At 46.1% G+C, this 23,808-nt stretch overlaps 1 protein-coding gene across 2 annotated transcripts in view; it reads left to right on the plus strand.

The window, feature by feature from the left end:
* The window catches only part of LOC139047545 (uncharacterized), a 78,039-nt gene extending 55,041 nt beyond the window's left edge, over positions 1-22,998 (plus strand). The window contains exons 6-8 of one of the 2 annotated variants that reach the window (XM_070521372.1): positions 398-611; positions 18,088-18,500; positions 22,635-22,998. In XM_070521372.1, the coding sequence (XP_070377473.1) occupies positions 398-611; positions 18,088-18,500; positions 22,635-22,904 (897 nt within the window). In that variant the 3' untranslated portion in view covers positions 22,905-22,998. The remainder of the gene's footprint in view (positions 1-397; positions 612-18,087; positions 18,501-22,634) is intronic. The other variant, XM_070521373.1, reaches the window with a different exon arrangement.
* Positions 22,999-23,808: the final 810 nt, after the last annotated feature.

Below are 23,808 nucleotides of genomic sequence, written 5' to 3' on the forward strand. Positions count from 1 at the left end.
CGTACTACGGAAAGATCTAAGTGCTTCTTTTACTGTGAAATGATTCTGCTCTAAGAAAATAAGTTTGGTGTAAGTGAACATAGTGTGTGAACGATAGCTGAAAAAGTGTTTCCCTATTTCCTTTTTTTCTTTGGAAGGACTGGCTATCAGAATTTGGAGGATTGTAATCCTTTTACCACAGGTGGCTCACACTGGGGGTTCATTGTCTTGAGTGATTGCAATATGACCGCGCCCGTACCATGACTTGTGTCTGTCTGTCCGTCCGTCCTAAATTCTTTCGAATGCGAAGTGCTGCGAAGCCTTAAATTTCTGTTGTGATATTTTGCTACACTTATTAGAGCAGTGCATGCTGACCGAAGGTGCAGTCAGCGTCTTGCCATTACGGTGTTGAATGCAGCGCAAACTTTCCCGAGTTCGTTTCTCGGCGCCACCGTCGAATGTTCGGCTGCTGGCTGGTGGTCGTCTAGCCCTGGTGTCGCTGGCCGGAGCTACGCAAGGCGACCAGGCCACTGCAGGGTCACCCCTGAGCCTGTCCTGCGCTGTGTTCGCTAGGGACGGCCGCTTCTACGCCATGCGCCATTTTACGGTGGCCTCTTACGGCGAACATCAAGGTGCGCCGACGCTGTGTCACCTGATGTCATGCTTCAATGTTAACGCTAAGTCGTAGCATCTGTGCAAAATCTCAGACTGAAGACCCGTCGTACAAATTTCCATTAATCGGCGAGTAGAAAAAAAGAAGTTTGCATGTTTAGAGCAACCACAAATTAAATGGGTCAGAAATGAACACATATCAAACGCTCAGTGACATGCTCATGCTGCTATTTGAATTCTTATCTTTGTTATATTATTCTGACAAAGACAGTAATCTAAACTAACATTCAGTAGGCTGTATCGAAGACGCAGCCTCAGGAATCAGCGTGAAATGTTTTGTGCGAGCTGCTGACTGATTTTATTGAATAATCGGTTTTAATGGCGCAAGGATCAGTTCTGGCTAAAGAGGCCAAACCGATGTTGCGTTAAGTTGACGATGGTACACGGAGACAGCGATGTAACGTGGCTGTAAAGGGGAATAAATTTAGTCCCTCTGTGACTGTAAATGTGTAATACACATACATACATGCGTATGTATGTATGTATGTATGTATGTATGTATGTATGTATGTATGTATGTATGTATGTATGTATGTATGTATGTATGTATGTATGTATGTATGTATGTATGTATGTATGTATGTATGTATGTATGTATGCATGCATGCATGCATGCATGCATACATACATACATACATACATACATACATACATACATACATACATACATACATACATACATACATACATACATACATACATACATACATACATACATACATACATACATACATACATACATACTAGGATTCTGACCCGCCGTGGTTGCTCAGTGGCTATGGTGCTGGCTGCTGAGCACGAGGTCGCGGGATCGAATCCCGGCCATGGCGGCCACATTTCGATGGAGGCGAAACGCGAAAACACCCGTGTACTTAGATTTAGGTGCACGTTAAAGATCCCCAGGTGGTCGAAATTTCCGGAGTCCTCCACTACGGCGTGCCTCATAATCAGAAAGTGGTTTTCGCACGTTAAAACCCCATAATTAAAAAAAAATACTAGGATTCTGACACTGACAATAAAGGTGTTCTACAGCCATAACATAAAAGTTGCCAAGCGATCCCAAGTTAAAAGTGCAACAGTTTGCAAGTTATAATGCGTCGCCCGGCTCCTTGAGTGCAAGGGCCGGGAAGAACGTGCCCTAAATACTGTTATAGCAGCAGCAGCCTCTCATAAGTGGCCGTGCTACGGATCGCTCGGGTGTATAGCTCGTTGTACACTAACATCGTTTCAAAAAGCCGGGAGTGCTGCCAAAAAGCGGATCATTTCCTAGAAGTGTTGTTGGATGCAGCGGAACTCGTTGATGATCATGTAAATGAAAGCATTTTTCTCTAAGAGCCTTTCATTCATGACGTCACTAGACTACAGATACGAGTGTGTGCCATACGTGTGGCTGATTCCATGTCTAGAGAGAGGATTACCTCCATTTGTCTTAGTTTTGATACGGGTCGCCAAATTGTGGTTTAATAACACGCAGCTTATTAGGTGTTTCAGTATTTTAAAAGCGTGGTCGATAGTTGCGAAGGTCGTCACAGGAGTAGCACACTCTGAAGCTGAAAAACAAATGGACACAGAGTGCGAAACAGTCGACCGCGCGCCGCTGCTAATCCAACAAGCATAGTAAAGTCACTTGAAGGATGCCTGCGCAAGTTCAATATCTCCCGCTGGAGGAGCCGTAATAAGAACAATTTTGTATTGCAAGCTTTCTTCCACATTTATCGAAGCATATTTATTAGATTAAAAATAGAGCAAAGTTACGATTGCGCATTAGATATTGTACTCTTTATTAGTAACTTTGTTGTTTTTTACCATTATAAACGCAAATCGCGTTCAGCATGATCGATTTTCCGTGTGACCTCTGGCCTGAATTTAAATTGTTTACCGTTACGTTCGCGTACACGACATGCACGGATTCATTCGTTTGTACACTTAAGCTGGTTGCTTATTTTGTGCTAAAACCAGTTTGTTGGCTTCTATACCTCGCGTTATTTAACTTCGGATGACGAGACGTGTTGCGAGTGGACATGTAAGCCCGAAAGCAAGGTTTGAGTCTCGAGTCATGCACAACACGGCTGCATCGAAACGGTAGCCGGATTCTGCTGCGACCAACGACGGCAATAAGGGTGAGTCGTTTAACATCGCTACTTGAATGGTTATATAATATTTGTCTCGTTATTTCCAGGCGGAGACGAGTTAACGAACTAGGTCCTGCATTACATATGGGCAATCAGGATCCTCCGTTGCTGCTTCCTAAATAAACATTTAGTTGCAAGGCCGCCGTTATACATGCACAATCACGAAAAAAAAGCAGGAGCGGTTTCGAAACGCGCGCGTGATATTTTTCATGTTATTGTAGGCGTGGTCATAGGCGACTGAGTGGCCTTATCAATATATATATATATATATATATGTATATATATCACTTTTTTGCTCGAGTCCGCCGGAACTTCTTTCGTCCACAAACCGAATAACCCTTTGGTAAGATGAACTGAAAGTACACCTTCAAGTAAAATTACCCCCTTTCGGTCGTACCTTGAGACACAACAATAATCGTCATCTGTCTTTTCCGCATTTCCGTTGTTTGACGCTGCCATCCCGATACTTCCAAGTCACGAACGACATGCGCGTTATCAGCATGAAAGAGCATTCTCGACAGGAAAGTAGCGAGCGCAGCATTTTCAACAAATGAAACTCAAGCAAGATAGATGACGATTATTGTTGTGTGGCAAGATACGACCCAAAGGGTGTACATTTGTTTAGGAATGTATAGAATTGAGTGTATTAAACAGTTGCAAGCATTTTTGCAGTACTGAACTGGTGCTTCACGTTCGTGTAGAAAAATAATGCATCAGTTTTGATAGTTTCATGACTCATGCATTTGCTTGTGGAACCAGCGATATGATCTAATGTATGAATCGGCGCACATCTGCTGTCATTCGGTATGTTAATAATACTTAAGCTGTTGATATGCAGTGTAGCTAGGCAGACATAAATTTTATGGACAGAAGCAATATTTATTTAACATGCTGCATAAGCACCCTAGAACAAACACTGTACATTTGTATGTGTTCTGTAGTCACAAACCATTACACTATATATATCACACCTTTTTGCATTTCATTATGCAAATTTCGCTTTAGCAGTTTGAAATGCAGTCAAAATATCTGCTGCAAACATGGAGTAATGGGGAACGCACCAATATAAAGCAAAACATTCCAAGCACTAAAAAGAAGCTGCTGCATGCTAGAACAAGGTCATTGTGTGGACATTCGCAGCTACTTCAAGGTAAACAACCCCTCGTTCAAAAATAAATGTGCTTGACATATGCTGTATGCTATGTGATATATGCTATATGATATATGCTGTATATGATATAGGCTATTACCAGTGGCCTGCTAGTCTTGAGATACATGTCATTGATTGGAACATAATAGAAAATTCTACATGAGTTTGGCTAATCTGTGCTGTATCTTATATGTCAATGTTCTTCCCCAATAGAATATGTGCTTAGCACATCTAGGTCATCAGGGGAGTTCCTACTACGTACCGTGTGCTATGCAGCATGTTACTGTCCTTAATATTTTTAGCCTTCAGTGCTTGCAGAGCAGAGTGGCTTCTTTCTTGAAAGCAAGCTTTCTCATTCCCATAATCCTAGTCTCGTAGATGTTGCTCTTCTTCCTCGATAGCCTGGGTCCTTGTGCAAAGTACATTCACTAGACAAGTACATTACCACTAGAGAAAATCCACCAGATTTAATACTACTACAGGAAACAAATTGCATCCCAACCCTAAAAGGATATACGTGTCAGGAAAATGGACGAACAGCGACTTTAATAAGCAACAAAATAACAACCATAACACATAAGGAACTAGAAGACACTCATCTAGAACATTTAGTGACCGAAGTGATTCCAAAACGGAAAAAGAAAGCGAAGAGCACTTTCGTAATCAATCTATATAGCCCACCTAAAAACAGAGGAAACTTCATTAAGCTTTTTGCGGAAGCGAAGAAGCTTGCAGGGCAAAACACCCTAATAAAAGCAGGAGACTTCAATGCGAAGAGTCCGCAGTGGGGCAGTAGAATCGAAGACAAGAAAGGGCGCAGTATCTGCACAGCTGCGGAAAACATAGGCTTCGAGCTACTCACAGATGAAAGCCAACCCACCAGACAGGGCAATAGCGTAAGCGTGGACACGTGTCCCGACCTTACCTTTGTCAGGGGCGCGAAGCAAGTCGAATGGGAGAACTGCGGAAAACATAGGCTGCGAGCTACTCACAGATGAAAGCCAACCCACCAGACAGGGCAATAGCGTAAGCGTGGTCACGTGTCCCGACCTTACCTTTGTCAGGGGCGCTAAGCAAGTCGAATGGAAGAACTTGCAAGAAAACCTCGGCAGCGACCACTACATCATCAGGGTCATCACAGAGGCAGAAATCACCAGGAGGAAGAGTGGCAAGGCAGGTCTAACAGACTGGGATGCCTTTAGAGTCCAATGTAAACAGCTAAATGGGGACATAACCTCGGCACAGGATTGGAGCCATCAACTCAGACAAATAAGAGATCTCTACACAAAAGAAGTGGAACGAACAGAACAAGCACCAGAAGTGGACAAACGACTCCTCAGGTTATGGAAGGCACGACGAGGCCTAACTAAGCGGTGGAAGCGTCAGAAGCTAAATAGAAAGCTTAAGAAGAAAATCGCCGAAATAACTCAGCAAGCCGAGGAGTATGCAAAGCAGCTGGCAAGGCAGGGGTGGCAGCAGTTTAGTACCTCACTGAATGGCACCCTAAGCACAGCCAGAACATGGCATATCCTCAGAACACTCATGGATCCGAGCAAGAGCAAGGCGGAAAGCAGCAAATCCATTCAGAGGTTAATCCACCACTATGAAGGAACAGAAGAACAACTGCTCCAAGCAGTACGGGAAAAATGCTACGGAAAGATCTCGATAGAACGCTACCGAGGCGACTACCAGGGTGACGAAAACTCAACTACAGACCGACCCATCACAAGAGAAGAGGTCGTCGAGGCTGTAAGGGCTACAACAAAGAACACAGCAGCAGGGGAGGACAAAATCCGAAACTCGCTAATTCGAAACCTCAGCGACGAAGCAATTGATCAGCTCACCCTCTACCTCAACAAACTATGGGAGGATGGCAAAGTACCAGCGGAGTCGAAACACGCCGTAGTGGTGATGATTCCCAAACCTGGCAAAAAACTCCAAATTGAAAATCTCAGACCAATTTCGCTTACATCATGCCTAGGCAAGCAGTACGAAAGAATAGTGACCCGAAGAATCCAAACGCATCTTGAAGACGGAGGATGGTACCCCAACACCATGTTCGGCTTCAGGGCAAACTTGTCTACCCAAGATATCTTGCTACAGCTAAAAGAAGAGGTACTCGAGACAATGCCGAAACACGGGGAAAACGTGGTCATGGCCATCGACATCAAGGGAGCCTTTGACAACGTCTCCCACGCCGCCATTATGGAGGGGATTAACACCACTAATTGCGGGAAGAAAGTCCATGACTATATCAGAAGCTTCCTAACCGACAGAATAGCGACAGTAGGCCTAGGAGGCCTACGGAGTGACGCCTTTCAAGCGCCATGCAAGGGCACTCCGCAGGGCTCAGTAATCTCGCCAGTACTCTTCAACATAGCGATGGTCAACCTTACCAAGAAACTTAGCAAGATCCAAGGAGTCAGTCACGCAATGTACGCGGATGAGATAACGATCTGCACTACTCAAGGCTCACTAGGGGATAAACAAGAGCCACTACAAGAAGCTGCCACCTGCATCGAAGAATACACAAAGCAAAGAGGCCTCAGATGCTCCACGGAGAAATCTGAACTCCTCAGGGTGGGCAGACACCCCACTGATGCCCCGCTCGAAGTAAGGCTAGAAGGACAGAACATCCCGGAACAAAAGATGATTAGAATCCTCGGCATGTGGTTGCAAGGAAGCCGGAAATGCAGCCACACAATCTGCCTGCTAAACAAAGTAGCAGGACAGGTGGGCCGAATGATTAGCAGAGTGGCACACAAGCGATATGGCATGAAAGAGGAGGACACACTCAGGTTGGTCAACAGCCTGACAGTCAGCCGGGTCACATACTCACTGCCGTACCTTGCAATCACCAAAACCGAAAAAGAGCAAGTGGAGACCATCCTCCGGAAAGCGTATAAAACAGCTCTCCACCTCCCAAGGAACACATCCAACGACAAACTCATGCAACTTGGAATCAGCAACACTTTTGAAGAACTAAGGGAATGCCAGCTCAACGCACAAGTACGAAGACTCAGCAATACAACGACGGGAAGGGCGCTCCTGACAAAGCTAGGTCGGGAAGTAGAAAAATCACAAAGTAGCAGGGCCACAGTACCAGACCCACTAAGAAAGAAACTACGCATACAACCTATCCCTCGCAACGTGGACCCAAACCTCCATGCGAGTAGGAGACAGGCTAGGGCAGAGTTTTACGAAAAGACGATGGGACATCGGGACAATACAGTCTATACCGATGCGTCCCTATACTCACACGCACACAAAAACAACGCGGCAGTGGTAGTAGTAAATAATCAAGGAGAATTAATCTCAGGACTCACGGCCGAGGTGGCTAACATAACCGAGGCAGAGGAAATTGCTGTCGCACTGGCAGCGGAAGAAGGTTATAGAACAGGAATATCGCTCAATATTCTAACAGATTTACAAGAGGCGTGCCGGAGCTATATAAGAGGCAAAATAAGTAACACGGCGCTCAAGATCCTCAGAAGAGTTCCAATCGCTGAGGGACAACCCATACATAACATTATCTGGATACCAAGCCACGCAGGGATCAGGGGCAACGAAGGGGCGGACTGCCTAGCTCGAAGGATGACCAGCCGAGCAGGAACGTCAACCGCCCCAGAGGGGCCACAGATCAACTGCGGGAACAGCTATTCAGAGCTATTAAACCTCTATAAGGGTCTAAGATATCAATATCCGCCACCACATAAAGCATTAACAAAGGAGGAGGCCGCAGGATGGCGGAGACTGCAAACGGGCACCTTTCCAAACTTACACATACTAAGTAGGATGTTCCCCACGCAGTATAGCGCAACCTGTCCGTGGTGTGGAGCTAAGCCAACATTATACCACATTACATGGGAGTGTACAAGAAACCAGGCATTCCACAAACACAAAACACCAAGTGCGGAGCAATGGGAGAGCTGGCTCACCAGCCGCGAGCTAGAGACTCAAAGAGCTCTAATAGCGCACGCGTGCGAGGCGGCCCGGCTCAGTGGAGCCCTGGACTAGGGGCCCATCCATGGCTGAAGAGGACTCAAGCTTCAAGAATGAAGACTTCGGCCTCGACCCGCTAAAACCTTTAAAGAGTGAATAAAGTTTTCCATTCCATTCCGTTCACTTCCCCACTTGGTCGTGATCGCCGTGGAACGTTTCTCCGATGTGGGGACCTGGTCAGTTGCATTAGGAAGCAGTATAGCGAGGTAAGTGTGTCCTCCTGCAGTCCGCACAGCGACATAAACTCACAGCATACACGCGCCGTAAGTGGTGCTCCCCGTTTGTTTTTCCCGCTACAGCCATGGGGAATTCGCGATTGTGGCCTTCCTCGGTTGTGATTTGGTCAGAACGGCGACCAGCGTACGTGCTTACATAGTCCAACGTGTACGAAGTTTATAGCCTCAAGGGTGGAAAGGTCCGAAAAAGTGGCTGCCGAAGGCGATGCCCATCAAACCGATTTGTCCATATTGAGACGAAGCGGGGCACCAATTCCGAGCCACACAATAGTGGCCCCCGAATGAAAAGAAACGTGCACGTACGAAAGGAGTTAACGCTAAAATGCTGGGTAGACCATGACGCTGTGTTGGCGGCGGCAATAGATGCCTGCGTTACCCCATTGCTTCGCAAGGAAAGTTGCTGATCTTCAACCGCAATTATCGGTTCAAACAGGTGGGATGGTCTGTGCAATCTATTTGCACTGCTGGTTGTCGCTCGCTACCTGAACACCACGTGCGACAAAGGCAAGCACTATGCCTGTAGGTAGGTGGCTGAATGTATCGTGAGATACCTGTGTACGTGAATGCTCACTGTTGCCACATGGTTGGCAGCCAATGTATAATGTATTATCTGAAACATATGCGGTGATTGAGTGCCATATCATTTTGCTGTTATGTCACTTGGTTATGGTCGCCGTGTTATCTTTCTCGGATGTGGCGGCCTGGTCAGTTGCACTGGGAAACAGTCTCTCGAAGTAAGCATTTGCTCCTGCAATCTGCGCATCGACATAACTTCCAGTTTACACGCACCGTGAATTGTGCGTCCCGTTCGTCCTTTCCTGCTGCAGCAATGGCAAATTGTGCCGGTGGCCTTTCTCGGCAGCGATTAGACATGAACGGAGACCAGCGTACGCCCTTACAAGGTCCGAGGTGTATAAAGTTTACAGCCACATGGGTGGAAATGTTTGCTAAGGTGGCTGCACATGCAGACGAAACCGAGTTGTCCATATTGAGATAAAGTGGGACACTGAGTGTGAGGCACAAATTAGGGGCCTCCGAAAGACAAAAACGTGCAGATTAGAAAGGAGTTAGTGCTAAAATGCCGGGTAGTCCATGTGGCTATGTTGGCTGTGGCAGAAGATGCCTGCGTCACTGGACTGCTTCGCAATGCAAGTTGCTCATCTTTAAAGGCCACTGGCGCTGCAAACAGGCAGGACACTCTGTCCAATTCGCTTTCGCTGCTGAGTGTCGCTCGTTACCAGACCGCTATGTGCGGCGACGACGGTGATCCGTTTACGAGCTCTCGTCAATGATTGTAGCATATCTCGGCATACAAATTTTATTTCTGCTCTTGCACGAGAATGCACACTGCTTGTCTGCCAATAAAGTCGCTCGTTCGGTTTACTCACCTGGGGTTTGTTTGTATGGACGTCAGTAGGGGCTCTTTGTTCTCCTTACAATTAGAACGCACCAGCTACGTGACAGCCAATGTAATGAGGCATGCAGCATAGCCAGCAAGGCGAGCACCGTGCGTACCAGCGTACGTTACAGGCGAAACGCAGCCATATTGGATTTTGTTCTAAAGAAGAAGCTTCATTTCCGATTCTGGTTTGAGCAGCGCCATCTGTCGTCCACCTACGTAAGTTCCATGTGCATCTGCTGCGTATTTTCGTACCACTGTGGAAGGTACAGTTTGCATTCTTTAAAGCTAGTTCTTTATTCTGTGTTTTTCATAAAACAGGCGGTAGGAATAGCTATAGAGGAGTTTGTGGCTTTTGCTATTGATATAATGGTTTCGTCCGTAGACATACTGCCCTCTATGACTATGCGCCCGTGGAAAGAGCATAATGTGACATGGTGAGTGGACATGTATGTTGTAGACACTAGCGAATAAAGGTAATTTAGTGCCCGATGTTAACTTTTATGAAATGAGCTTGAAGATCGAACACCTGAAGACTGAGTGTAGATAATGACTTTGTTATCTTTGTTATCCTTATATATTACAATGACGACAGTACTGTGTGTTGCTCAGCGGTAAAGATACTCGTTTGATTGTGCAGAGCACCCTATTCATTGAAAGATGGTAAGAGTGCTGCATACGACACACAAGAATGTGACCTTGATGTGTCAGTGTTATACTGCATGCTTGAGTACTTCCCCTAAAGGGCTACAAAGTTCACCTTTATGTGTACCAGTAGGGCATGCTTACTGAGGTCAGTAAACGATGACTCCTATTCACTCAGCTCCCGCTACTGCAGTGGTAACCTCTTCACTGAAAGCATTAGACGATATTCTAGTAAATCACGTTGCTGTGATAGTTTGTGCATTGTATTAAGAAAAACAACCCAAAAAGACGCACACAGGAAACATACAACACTGGAAAAAGGCTGGAAAGCTTCGATTTCAAGATGTGGCAGAAGAGCATCACGTGGCCAAAGGACGGTCTGGTCATACAGAAAAGAAGCCATAACTTCAGCAGGAACCAATCGATTTCGTAGGCAGTACGAGATAAGTCCTATCCAGTGTGCGGTAGAAATGTGGCCGATAAGAACATGTAGTTAGGCACTGTGCGTTTGGAATAGAGGAAAGGGCTCACTATATCATAAAAAAAGATCTTTATACTGAAGAGTATAGCAAAGTACACCACGCAGCAGTCCCCCGACTCCCTGTAATTACCGATTTGAATACAGAATGCCCAGCTTGATATGTAGCTCTCTATGACGGTGATCATGTTTTCACGAATGGTCATTACCGAAAGGCGCTGCAGGATCCCGTAGCACCACGTGGTCTTGCACGCGTTCTCCACCTCAAGGAACACCCGAAAAAGTATTGTTTATGAAAGAAAGCATCATGAATATCAGCTTCCACGTGCTCAAGATAGTCGGTTGTTGATCACCTTTCTCGAAAACCGCATTCGTATGAACCAGGTGTGAGAGACGGTGACTGAATACGTTTTCAAATAGCTTGCAAAGGCAATTGGCGAGTGCTATTTGAAGGTAGCTTGTTATTGAGGTTGCGTCTTGACCTTGCGTAAAAATTGGAACTACTAAAGCTTATTTTCACACAGCTGGAAGAAATCTGGTAGCCAAAGTTTATTTTAACAATCGTATGCCACTCACGACAATAGAACCTTTCTGCGGATTTCCCTATCAAAGAAAATTTCAAGGTGGCTGATGGGTTACCCTTCTAAGTCCAAGAAGTTAGCTGTAGGAAAGTGTGATAAAGCTGGGCTAGAGAAGTTGTCTAGTGCGATGAAGTGCTCCAAGGAAATGTGGCTATCAGCGTTTCTTTTTTACCGTTCAAACTCCCAAGATGGGCAACCCCTACAAGGTCATTGTCTCTCAAGCGGGCAGTTGGCAGAAGTGCCTCGGGTCCTATCTCCCGGAAGGTCTGATGGTAGTCGAGTTCGACAAGGAGTCAAGAATCAAAAGAGCACAGACTTCGTCGCTGAAGATATGTGATTTATTTATTCTCTACCTCATGATGGCATTCAGGCGAAAGGAGAAGTCTGGTTCCAGAACGCAAATGGCACAAACATCACCAATTTCATAGATTGGCGGCAGTTCTACTTGAGATCCACTGTTGTCTCACGTAATGAAGAGATATGTACAGAAAAACACGATATGGTATTGGTTCTCGCATTGTGCCCATAATGAATAATTTATTGTTGGCACCATGCCATAATCTCCAGGATCACCTCAGCACAGCAGGTCCTGTGGAAGTGTTCCGTTACGTTTATTAATTTTGGGGCGCCTTTCAGCTGACCGAAATCCAGCCACAGCTCTGTTCGACCAAGTTTTTGAAAAATTCAAGATATTGTTTCGAGAGTTGACGTTCACAAGGGTATTGCTTGAAAGAGGCAGAATCCGCTTCCATGACCTTGCACTGCACCTCAAGGAGAAGCACATCTGTTGGATGTATGCCCCACGTTCCGACAAACACCACCTGTACACTTGCAGTCGTTGAAAAGTGGTGAAGCGCTCATATACCTAGGGGCTCTCAGAAATGCTGTCGTCGTTCGCTCTTGCTGTCACTTCCAGCAGCTCCGCCAACTAAGTCCATCGGCTTAAGGCAAGTGGCTATCCAGTACAACTGCAGAACTCCAAGAGGCTCGTTCCCCATGAATCTGCGCGAAGTATAAAGGACATTACCAAGACTGTTGCGATCTCGCGTGTGCACTGTGTGTCCCGCCGTATCAAGAAAGCCGTGGGCCAGGTCGGTGTTAAGGTAGTGTTTGCCGCACCGAACAAGTTGCGACGAATGTGCAAGAAAGTCAACAATAGCCAGCAAGCGCATGGTAAGCCACGTACCACCAAGCCAGTAGATTGCAAAACTAATGTAGTTTATGTCATTCCCACGTCTTGCGGCTGCACTTACATAGAGCAAACGGGCCGCTGCCTTAATGAACGTTGAAGTGAGCATGCCCACAATGTCAAGATTAAGACTGGTAATTATCCAGCTGTTCATTGTGCGAACTGTGGCTGTTCAACTCGCCTAGCAGACACACGTGTTGTGAGAAGGTACCGCGATAAGATAGCTAGGGAAATCTTTGAGGCCTTTTCAATTTGTCAATTAGGAGCCACTTGCGTAAGCGCTCCGTCTATAGCTCTTTTCGATAAGGAACTTAAGTTCCTTAGATGTTTATCAGTTTCAACTGGACCCATGTAGTGCATTTTACATTTGTTTAGTTTTACGTTTGTGATGCATACGCAGCAGGAGTTGATTGACGGTGACTCGCATTATCTTTATTTCTTTCAGCCCGTTGAGATTAGTATATATTTGTGCAGGCTTCAATAAACGAGTTGTTGGCTGTTAGCACTGGTCCTGTGCTCTAGTACCGTTTTTTTGGCACTGTTTAAAATGAGTGATTAAAAAGCGCGAGAAGTGTTATTCATGTTTCTGGATGAAGGTACTTCATTAGCTCATACGTAATCTTGTCAGCTTCCAGTGCATAGCTGTTGCATGCGTTTAGAGCAGATATCAGCGCGGCGTTATTGAAAGGTCGGTTTTATGGTTCGTTTGTTCCACGTATGCGGTCGAATGCTTCATCTTTATCTATTTATATATGTTTCAGTGAGGATTCGGAATAGTGTGTGGAGCTAGACACATGTCCTAATGTTCAACAAGAAGATGTGCTTGAATTTTGAAGCTATTTCTTTGGCCATTTACCACGGGCGATGTGTGGGTTGGTTGCCCCTTTAGCCTTCTGAGCCCATTACATACGTTTGTTTCTTGCGTATAGGAACCTACTCCCAAGAGAAACCGCTCCCAGTTTGCTCTTCTAGCCTGCCGTCGCGTCCGCCTTCCCTGTAGCTGCCTAGAGGGGCGTCAGAAAGGAAAGTGTTGCAAACAATAGTCTTGTCGATAACTATGGCTGCTGCCAGACGAGGGTTTAGCCTTGTCACGGTCTTTGCTAAAAATGGCATATGGGTGGTAAAAGCTTGTCTGCATTTTTAATTGTTTCCTGAACACACACCACTATTGGATTTAGTTTGTGTTAAAATTCATTAATGTCATCAAGATTGTGGAACGACAGGAAGCTTAGCTAGTGCATAATGCAAAAAAAGAGAGGTGAGGCGTGCGGACAGGACACAAGAGTAGAGAAGCGGAAAACACGCCTCGCCTCTTTTTTTGCATAAAGATTGTGGAGAGGACCTTTTACGTTTAACACTAGAAATTGTGTATTCATTATGAAAGGGAGTAATGTTGTGTGCTAAGGAACGGAAATATTAGCTCACAGGGCCCTTTCCGGCCGCCATGATGCGTGGTTTGTTTTCTGGTGTGGTCTAGGGGAATCCAGCCGCTTTTTACGGGCTGGCTGCGCCGACTGGCTGTGAGTTAAATTCATCGCTTCCAGCGTGGCGTTGTACAATCGATCTTGCAAACGATTTATTTGCTTTGAAAACCTCGCCTCTAGTGACGAGTCAGTGGAGGCCACCAACCTAGAGGCCGATAAGCCCCCTTTATCAGCGCGAATGAGTGCCGGCTGCTGTCGCCAAGGGAGCTAGTGGCACAGCCACAGCCACAGTCTTTGTGAGACGGGCCGATGCCGGCGTCTGCAGCGGAGTTGCCCTGTTGCGCGCCACATCCGCATGCCCTGCTTTATGAAGAAATGAAATCCGTGTTCGAGCTCGCTTTAATGAGATGTTTTCTTTTATCATAAGTGCAATCATAGCTTGTTTTTTCCATGTTGGACACGAACAAGTGTAGGCCGCATGTCCAACGTAGCACTTCGGACAGTGGAGTGCGGCAGGACAGTTGTCAGGCGTGCGCTCCTACTCACGGCATCTCGGCCAGGAAGATTGGCTTCGGCATCTTTTCTAGCCATGGCCAAATCTCTAGCACCTGAAACATCTAGGTGCGTTCGGGATGTATGATGGTATATGTTTCTTGTGTAGCCTGTTTTGCGGGAGTCTGGCTGTTAGTAATTTCTTTGTTCTCACGTTTGGTCTTTATTGTTTGAACTTGGATAAGGTTCTCGCTCATTCAACCTTCAAGGAGCTCTTCTTCGGTTAAGTTTAAGAGAATGTTGTCTGATATGACTTGTTTAACTGTATCCATGGAGTGGTGTGGAGTCGCTGTGATTGGGACACCATTATATACTACAAGGTCCGAGAATTTGCGATGTTGTTGAATGTCGCGGACATGAAGCAGGAGGTCGCCACTCAACAATTTGGCAGTTTTGTATCCGGGTCCTGTTGTATCAGTGAGACATCTTGCAACAATGAGATGAAAGTGTTCTCACGGTCTTTTCCCGATTTCTACTGTGCGCTACACAAAAAAAAAACAGGGAAACTTTCTGCTCGGACGAAAGCTCAAAGTTCCATCGGTGCGCCCTCTTTTAGGAAGAAGACCATCAGAAAGGTGGGCAGACAAATTTTTAGCCCTAAAGAATATATTTCACTTGGGCAGGTGTGCCAACAGCCCACCACCGAGACTAACAAGGGTACATTACGAGACCCGTAAAAGATGCAGCTACTATAATCCAATACGAAATTGTATTGCCAAGGTTGGATAGGCGACACTATGTTCACTGTTGCTGCTTAGAAAATTTCATGTAAAAAGAAGTGAGCAGATGAAAGTAAACATTGAAATTGAGAGAGAGACAAAGATTGGCGAGAGAGAGTCAGGAAAAGGAAACTACCTACCCGAGTGCGCCGTCTACGCAAAGCTGAGGCTAAGCGGATGCGTTGCCTGCGCCGAGGGTCCATAAAAGTACAAACTCCCAGCGTGCATTCAAACCCCCGCATTCCTTTTTCACCGGACACGGCTAAACCACACACGGTTTAGCGTGGGAGAGTCCGACCGCAACGTGCTCGGGTCCGCGGTTTCCCAGAACGCCAAACGCCTGCTGAAGAAGACGCCCTGCTGGGTGTTTGCGCTGCTGACGGTGTATGTGTACAAGGGTGCAGGAATAACCAAACGAAATACTGATTAAATTCATTCATTACGGCGCCAATGCATGTTGCTGGGCTAGAGCTGCCGAAGAGATGAACAACGCCCTGCCGCTTCCCCTCGCCAGTCACGATGCAGCCGACCTTGTTCACCGAACGCACGCTTGAGAGCAGCACGATACCACTGCGCAGCTGCTTTATCACATGGCTTTTTTTCATAATTCGCGGGTTTTCTTTGAAACTCGGAAAAAAAGGGCTACGTGAGACGTATCGTGCGGGAAATAAATCGATCGGTGGTTTCTGAACGCGCTCTACAAATCTGCCTGTCATACTTGGGGGCCTCAGCCAATTATTCAAAAGTTTGGCTATTGAGCTTAATTAATTAGTTATTTACGGGGAAAACGATTGCCTGAGTTAATATAGGCAAGTGCGAAGAGTATGCGTTCGGTTCAATTCGCTTCCGACGCGCCTTTCATCTTTAATAACTTGGCTCAAATTACATGGGATACCCTGTGTATATATGTATGTATATGTATGGCTTAATTCACGCCTGTCCTATGACCGAGTGAGTTTAAATGATTGAAGAATTGGATCACGAAACGAAACCTGTTTATTTGTCTTACGACGCTGTCGGGCTATTGCGTTTCGAATTGCTTGCATACTTCAAGCACTATATATATATATATATATATATATATATATATATATATATATATATATATATATATATATATATATATAGTCATATAATGAGAAGCCAACAAATACTGACACCAAGTACAACATAGGGGAAATTGCATGTGCTTAATAAATGAAATAAAGTAATGATAAATAAATGGAAATTAAAGTGGATGAAAAAACAACTTGCCGCAGGTGGGAACCGAACCCACAACCTTCGCATGTCGCGTGCGATGCTCTACCAATTGAGCTACCGCGGCGGCGTTTCCCCATCCACTTTCTTGGGTATTTATGTGTACTAGTAGAACCCTGGGAGTGTTAGCCAGCGCCCCCACTCACAGACCTTGGCGGCGGACGTGGAACGTCTTTTTTGCCGCAGGCGTCACGAGAAGGTGATCTTTTCGGGTGAAGGCAACTGGTCATTAAACCCACATATGCTACCTGAAGGCATAAATGTTGCCGGATTCGAGACCCTCGTTATGTAATAAACGAGAAGAAAGGGGGCACATGCAATTTCCCCTATGTTGTACTTGGTGTCAGTATTTGTTGGCTTCTCATTATATGACTATTAAATATCGGGTCCCTCGGTTAACCCCCTTTCTTCTCGTTTATATATATATATATATATATATATATATATATATATATATATATATATATATATGTGTGTACACAGACCCGTAACGAAGAACGTCTGCAGGCTGAACAGCCACGTTGCCATCGCCTGGCGCGTACCAAGTTCGTTCTCTGGCTGCGCCCTAGCTGCTGGTGCTGGGTTTGTCACTGCTGCCCTACAAGCCGAATAAACCAACGCTCAATTCGTGAATCAAATACACGGGATGTAGTCGCAGAACAACAGCCAACACTAGCAAAGCTTATGGATTTAACTGACCATGCTCTATCAGCCTAAAAGTGCTCAATATAAGTAACTGAATTGCTTTCGCCATGCAATCCATCCCGATTCAGGTTGTGATAGGAAAGCACGTGCTTACACTTTTGGTTCTGGGCATTTTGCATTTCCATGATACCTTCTATTCTGCATTTTTTTTCTAGTTTTCCTGCTGGTTGATGTACAATGGCTTCGTTGTGTGTATTATTATGTATGAATGTACTACTGCTATTCTTGAATAGTCTCCAATCATTATGTGCTGTCCTTCTAGAGAATGTTTTAGTAGTGTTCATTGATGTGACTTGTTCCACTGCCCTGTAAAAATCCCCATGGGGGATTGACAGTATTCAATAAATAAACAAATAAAGAAAGAAATAAAAAAATAACATTTTATATATAAATATGGCTTTTACGCACGAAAGCACGATATGATGCATTACGTAGTGGGGATTAATTTAGACCTACTGGGGTTCGTTAACCTGCGCTGAATGCGTGGTACACGGTCGGGTTTACATTTCGCCGGCATGAAGAGGTAGCCGCCGCGGCCGAAATTCGATCCCGCGCCCTCGAGAGTAGCAACACAACGTCATGGACGCTACGCCATTGCAGCTGGTGCTATATGTGGGATTATTAAAATGAAGCAGGTCTCTGACGAAGATCAAAATAAACATAAAATGAAGTTTCGGGGCCCGTAGGGATCCCCTGTTCACCTGTACGAAACGTCATTTTATGTTTATTTTGACCTTTGTCAGTGACCTGCTTCATTTCAACAATCATTCTACCTGACCAGATGGCATTCTCTCGAAACCATGAATATGTAGACGGGATCTTAGTTTCTCCCTATGGTACGCAATTGGGTATGGTAAGCAATTTTTTAAACACATTCCCCCGTTAGACCCGTGAGCCAGCCAGCGCAGACCTAGTGTTATTTTTATTGAGTGCTTGAAAATTCCGGCATCACGACTTGTTTTCGCAGTTGAAGCGCTGGCGAGCACGCGAGCGTACGCGTCGACGACCGAGGGAGACACGGTGATCCACCTGTCGGTCAAGCTTGATTCGCAGCCCGCTCCCGGCGGCGGAGACTCGGGCGACGAGTACACCCTGGTGCAGACCAACGTCAGCGTCAGCAACGGACAAGCGGCGCCGGGCGTGCTCCAAGACCGGGTGGGAGCAAGCGAGCAGGCGCCGGTGGCAGTTCAACCGCCACACATGGAGCCCGAGGCGGGACCCAACCCATTGTCGTCGTCGTCCGGCTTCACGAACAACGTCTGCTTCCGCCTAATACGTGGCGAGAACGGCGTGCCCAGTGTCGTGCCTTGCGAATCGCCTGTGTCAACTACCACCCCGACTAGAACGTCGACGGCAGAGACACGCCACCAGGAACCGAATGTGAGTCGCTCAGTAAACCGGCTTCTCAGGCACAGACACCGTTGCTTAGGTGAATGCCATAAACAGTGACAGCTGCGCTTCTGCGCTGGTCGCGTTAACGCATAGTTTGAGCTTGTTATAAAACGTATTAGCATTTGATCTGAACCGGGTAACAGGACAAGTGTACGGCTGCTGCAACACTGGTAGCAACGTCGAGTGACGCCGAGTTAAAAATAACAAGAAACTAATATAGCGATGGCTTACTGTATTCTACTTATGGGCCGGTTAAAGCGCACAACACCACACAATCGTTAACGGGCAGTCATTCATGATATTCCTCTGGGGATAACAATGGCGCCACCAAACATTGTTAAACACCTTACAGTTCCACAAGTTAGAGCAAGTTGTCGCGAGCTGTGCGACTACGGACGAGGTAGTGCGTGTAGGGGAAAATGCAGGGCGTTTAAATATTTGTGAATGTGCGCAGCAATGAAGCCGCATATCTAGGCTTTACATTCACACTCAGGAATCGGGACTTATTACCTTTAATCTGGAGACTACTAACGACGCACTAGCAATTAAAGAGCAATTGATACCCGTATACAAGCAATATAACTACCTAGGTGTATGCATACGCAAAAGAAAAGCTTAGTTAAATATCGATCAAGGTATACTCTCGATGAAAGTGTAACGAAATGCAGCTATAATGAAAAACAGAGCACTTTGGGATACAATACGTACGAAGTCGCGCTATGAATTTGGGAAGGAGTAATATTGCCAGCGCTAACTTTTGTGAATGCCATAAACAGTGCATAAAATGCCATTATGTGCATAAAATGAGAGATCTTGTCGGGGTTGTAGGTTAAGCAAAGGTCGATCAACGGATTGGCGCTGGGGTGCTCCCGTAATAACACAAATGAGGGAATATAGAGTGACCGCTTTTGAAGTTGGAAAAGCGCACAGCAAAAACAGTTTTGAGGAGGACTAAGGAATATAAAAGAAATGAAATTGGCGACTGAAATGGGGTAGAAATACTAATACGGCGAAAAGAAGCGACACAGAGTGGACGAAGAGGTCAGAAAAGTTGGCAAATACACGATTGGGGGTCACGAAACGAAAGGTGCAGAGACAGACAGCAAATTGAATGCATAGGGTGCAAGAGGATGGGGTTCGTGACAGGGTGAGGCATCTGTCTGGCGCTGAGAAGTCCGGAGACAACTCCGCACATCCTAATGCAATGCTTAGATATTCGCGCATCAAGACCTCTAGGAAGTTTCCACCTTTCAGTTACATTGAGACTCAAAGCGGATGAATACAGTGACTGGTCAGTAGTTGCGATGAGCAAGATACGTTTAAATTATTGCTGAAAAAGCATCAGTGAGGCGATCGATAAATCGGAGTAATTAGTGATGTAGGCAATTGCACAATGTAGAGATATGGGTTTTAATAAAAAAGCAGAAGATCAAGGAGATACAGAAAATACTACACTCCAGTTGATGCAGTAAAACCTCAATAGTTCACGCAAGCTAGGGGAGTCCTTATCGCCGATCAATTTTGTAGAGAAGGCCAACGAAAATCATTGTTGTCGTTGTCGTCATCATCATCCTCACTGCTACTATTCCAGAGGCTCTGGTAATTTGTAAATGGTAAAACGTTTGTGGAAAGGTTAAATTTTACGACTTCATCGCTACTACGTGCTTGCAGCGTATAGAATTTCACACGAGGTTTGCAGCCATTTGTGAGCTGTATACGGCGTGATTTCGTTGTCATGTTTCAAACAACAACACAGATTGGAGACGTGAGAACACCCGTACTAACACAGCAGTGCACAAGAATGGGATATTTCGCCTGGCTCAATAAATCCACAGTGGTCGGGCGAGGAATGTGTAAAGCGGGGAACAAACGTTAGAGAGTGCAGTTTCTCATGAAAACTAGTTGCTGAAACTCTTGCTCCAGCCACACATCCAGTCTTGGAACGCTGTAGATTTTTTCATTTCTATCTCTGCATGTACCTATATCATATAAGCTCATTAGTAAACTGGGAGATTGTAGTGCGAGGTCGACTCAATCGAGAACTTTATGTGGTTAAACTCTGCAGTAGCTTTCTTCGTAGACCTGCTCCTGTAAAGTGGATAACGATTGTTCTCTCCATCTATCGTACAAGAGAGATGCATGTAGTATAAAGCCAATTCATGGCTTTGTGTGCAGTTTGCATGGTCAGATTGCATGGATTAAGCGAAATTCCTGCACTTGTATCAGTGACCGCACCTTCTACTCTTTGCGCATCGCGATAGCAGATAAATGTCACACCTGGCATTGCTGTCGGTAGATTATATGTTTGAGCGAATAACTTCTGTTAACAACCGTTACTGTTTCTCAGCATCCGACATCAGCAAATGTTAGGTTAACTGTGTCGGCATTGTCTCTCATAACCGAACGAATGAGTACAGCGAATGATGAAAGCGAAAGTGGAGAGCAGCAGGAGATGGAAGGCGATAGCGACGACAGCGCAAGAAGGAAAGCGGATGACGAGGGTATGTCTAAAGGGGGAGAAGCGTATTGGCGTGCAAGACGGGCTTCGCGGCGATGATGGCTACCAGATGGCGCCAGAGTAGCGCGCGTTGTCTGTACGGAAACAAAGCGCTGCATGAGCGGAGGTCTGTCTGAGGCGGCCGCTGTGAATCGCGCCCAAGCGTCAAGATTAGCGATGCAGTCGCGCCACATTTAGCTCCGTTTGCAGCATGCCGTGCACGATATATTGCTCGCGCCAGCGAGTATACCGCGAAATAAAAACACGCATACAGCTGCACTCAGATTTTGGAGCAGGGCTTATCATAATTCCCGGTAAATTTTTTTCTTTTTGTAGTCTAGGCTATCCTATGCTTCATCGTTTCTTGTTCTCATGACACGAAGAATTATCTTGCCGTCTTCGACTGCATTGCCCTGTCCCACTTGGCAAATACTACATTGCTTTTAGAGTGCCGCCTATCATAGCAAACCTAACTCGACCCTTCATCCGTATTACTTTCTGTAATCTCAACTGCAATGACTAAGCGATGTTAAATGCCTGTAGGAATTTCTTCTTGACGCATGGTTATGCATATACTTTGCTGTAACGGAAAACCGATGTTAGGAAATAGAGACCTACCCCAGCTTCAATATACTCTTTCCAGTGGTTTTTTTCCCTCTCGCCGTTGTGGTCTCCGCTTTAACATTCTGGAAGCCCAGCGTTATCCCACCACGCAAGCTAGGTGAGGAATGTTTCTAAAACATTCCCCTTTTTATCGCACGGTTTCGAAGAGCAGCCACTTATTTAAACTAACGTGTGAAGTCTCTCAGCTGGAAGTAGCTGTATAAGTGGGTTGTGCAACTTACTTTTCATAATTAACTGTTCGTACTCGATGCGCTGGTTTGTCATTTTCCCGGCGCCTCTAAGCACTGTGTACCTTTGTCCCTGGACACCGCCTCGTCAAGTGGCGAGTAACTGCGTCTGACGCGGGGGCAGATAAATTTGGGCTCTGCACAAGTTCTTTAAGTATTTGGCTCAGGCTAATTAGTTGCTAGGCTGCCGGTAACTTCCGGCAGAGCAGTGACGTTAACCTAATCAGTAGCACATAGGTAGCACTCGAACCACCAACTGGATAAAGAAAGTGGGTCTGTTGATTTTTTTATTACTCAGCGCCAGCCTTCACTTTGTTGACTAGCGTTGCTGAGCTGTGACATTCAGGAAGTACACAAGCGCATTGCATAAATTGGCAACATAGAACTTCTTGAATTCTTACTGGGATAGTCATCCTTGCGCAATAAACATCATTATGCCTTGTTCAATTTCTATATCTGGTTTGATCGCCTGCAAATTGTGGTTGCTATTGCCCAAGAAGCATAACCTAAAGGCTATACTAGTAGTTGCAGCACCGGGTTGGCCATGCCGCAACGGCGTGCATCTCGAAAAGCACAGAGGCGTTCAGCCTGCGTATTGTTATGGCCAAGAAGTGAATTAGTACTCGACGAACGGGAAGGCCGCATAGGTTAAAAGAAAGTTGCGGCCGCACGCAATTTTTTTTCTAGGTGTTCTCTTGAAGTCACGCAGTTGACAAAGCCTTTCTTTTTTTTTTCTATTCAGAAATAGCTTGACGGTTGTGCTTTTACCCACAGTCACGCTGGCGTCATCACCGCCCGCGTGGCGGCGGCTACCTGAGACACCGTGTCCGTGGTAAGGATGAGTACGGCAAGCGGTCGCCGGCGCCTAGTGAAGAAGAGCGCATGCGCGCTGACGTGGACGGCCTGCAGCCGTGCCGGGATGACGATGAGTGCAGTCGGCACGCGTCCTGCATCGTGCCTCTGGGAACGGCCAAGGGACGCTGTGTGTGCGACCGCGGATACTTAGGAAACGGTCTCTTTTGCTGGGAGAGCTTCTACGTGTGATAGCCTCGGCAATCAGTTGCAACGTTTTCCTGGAAAGGCAAATACACGACTGACGAATTCGAGTTGTACGCATGGACAATGCGTGAATTTCCTATCTGGGTTCGCCTGACTGTGTCCGGTTTCTTTCTTTTCTAGGAAGGGAGATAAGGGAAGGGTGTGTTCGAGGAGGTGTGACATCACATGCCGAGTGGAAACCTTCAGTGTTTACTACAAGAAAAAATGCACTATTGTAAGCCCTAACGTTTGTCAACACAAGAGTACTTACAAGCTTTGCTTTTTCGTATTTACACCGGCGAGTGAAAAAAAGCGGGATACTGCACCAAGAAGCGAGTCGCGTTGGTTCTATGGTGCTTCTTGTGTGCCGCTGCGTTTTAGCATGTAGTGCTTGAGGGAGAGTACAGAGCTGCTAAGAGGCGGAAAATCTCGCTAAAAGTAGAAGTACTTATGGCTACTTCCCGTCGAAAAAGCTAAGCCGTTGGGCCTCGCGCCCGAACTTTGTGGCCCTCCATAGCAGCATAAGAGTTCAACCAAGGAAACCTTTTTTCAGGCGCTATAACAGGTGATATAACAGGCGCTATAACAGGTAACAGGTAATATTGTGTGGTCCATGCGGCTGGTATTTCTTCCAGGCATGATAGTTTCCCGGTAAATTTCAGCACTGATTTCAGTACAGAGAAGAGTGCAGTTTACGCATTACGCATTACTCAAGGTTCTATAGAGAGTTTTAGCCCAGCGGGTTTACGGCCAGCGGAGCGGAGTGGGCGAGCGGAGACGCGACTGCGCATGCGCATCACGCTGAGGCGGCCAGCGGTTTTACGGAGCAGCGTTTACGCCCGCTGAAAAGCACTCCCCAGCGGAGGGTATACGCAGCGCGCGAGCGTGTGTAAGGGCGCGCGGGCGTGTA

Source organism: Dermacentor albipictus, chromosome 7, assembly GCF_038994185.2.
Source record: "Dermacentor albipictus isolate Rhodes 1998 colony chromosome 7, USDA_Dalb.pri_finalv2, whole genome shotgun sequence".
Lineage (NCBI taxonomy): Eukaryota > Metazoa > Arthropoda > Arachnida > Ixodida > Ixodidae > Dermacentor > Dermacentor albipictus.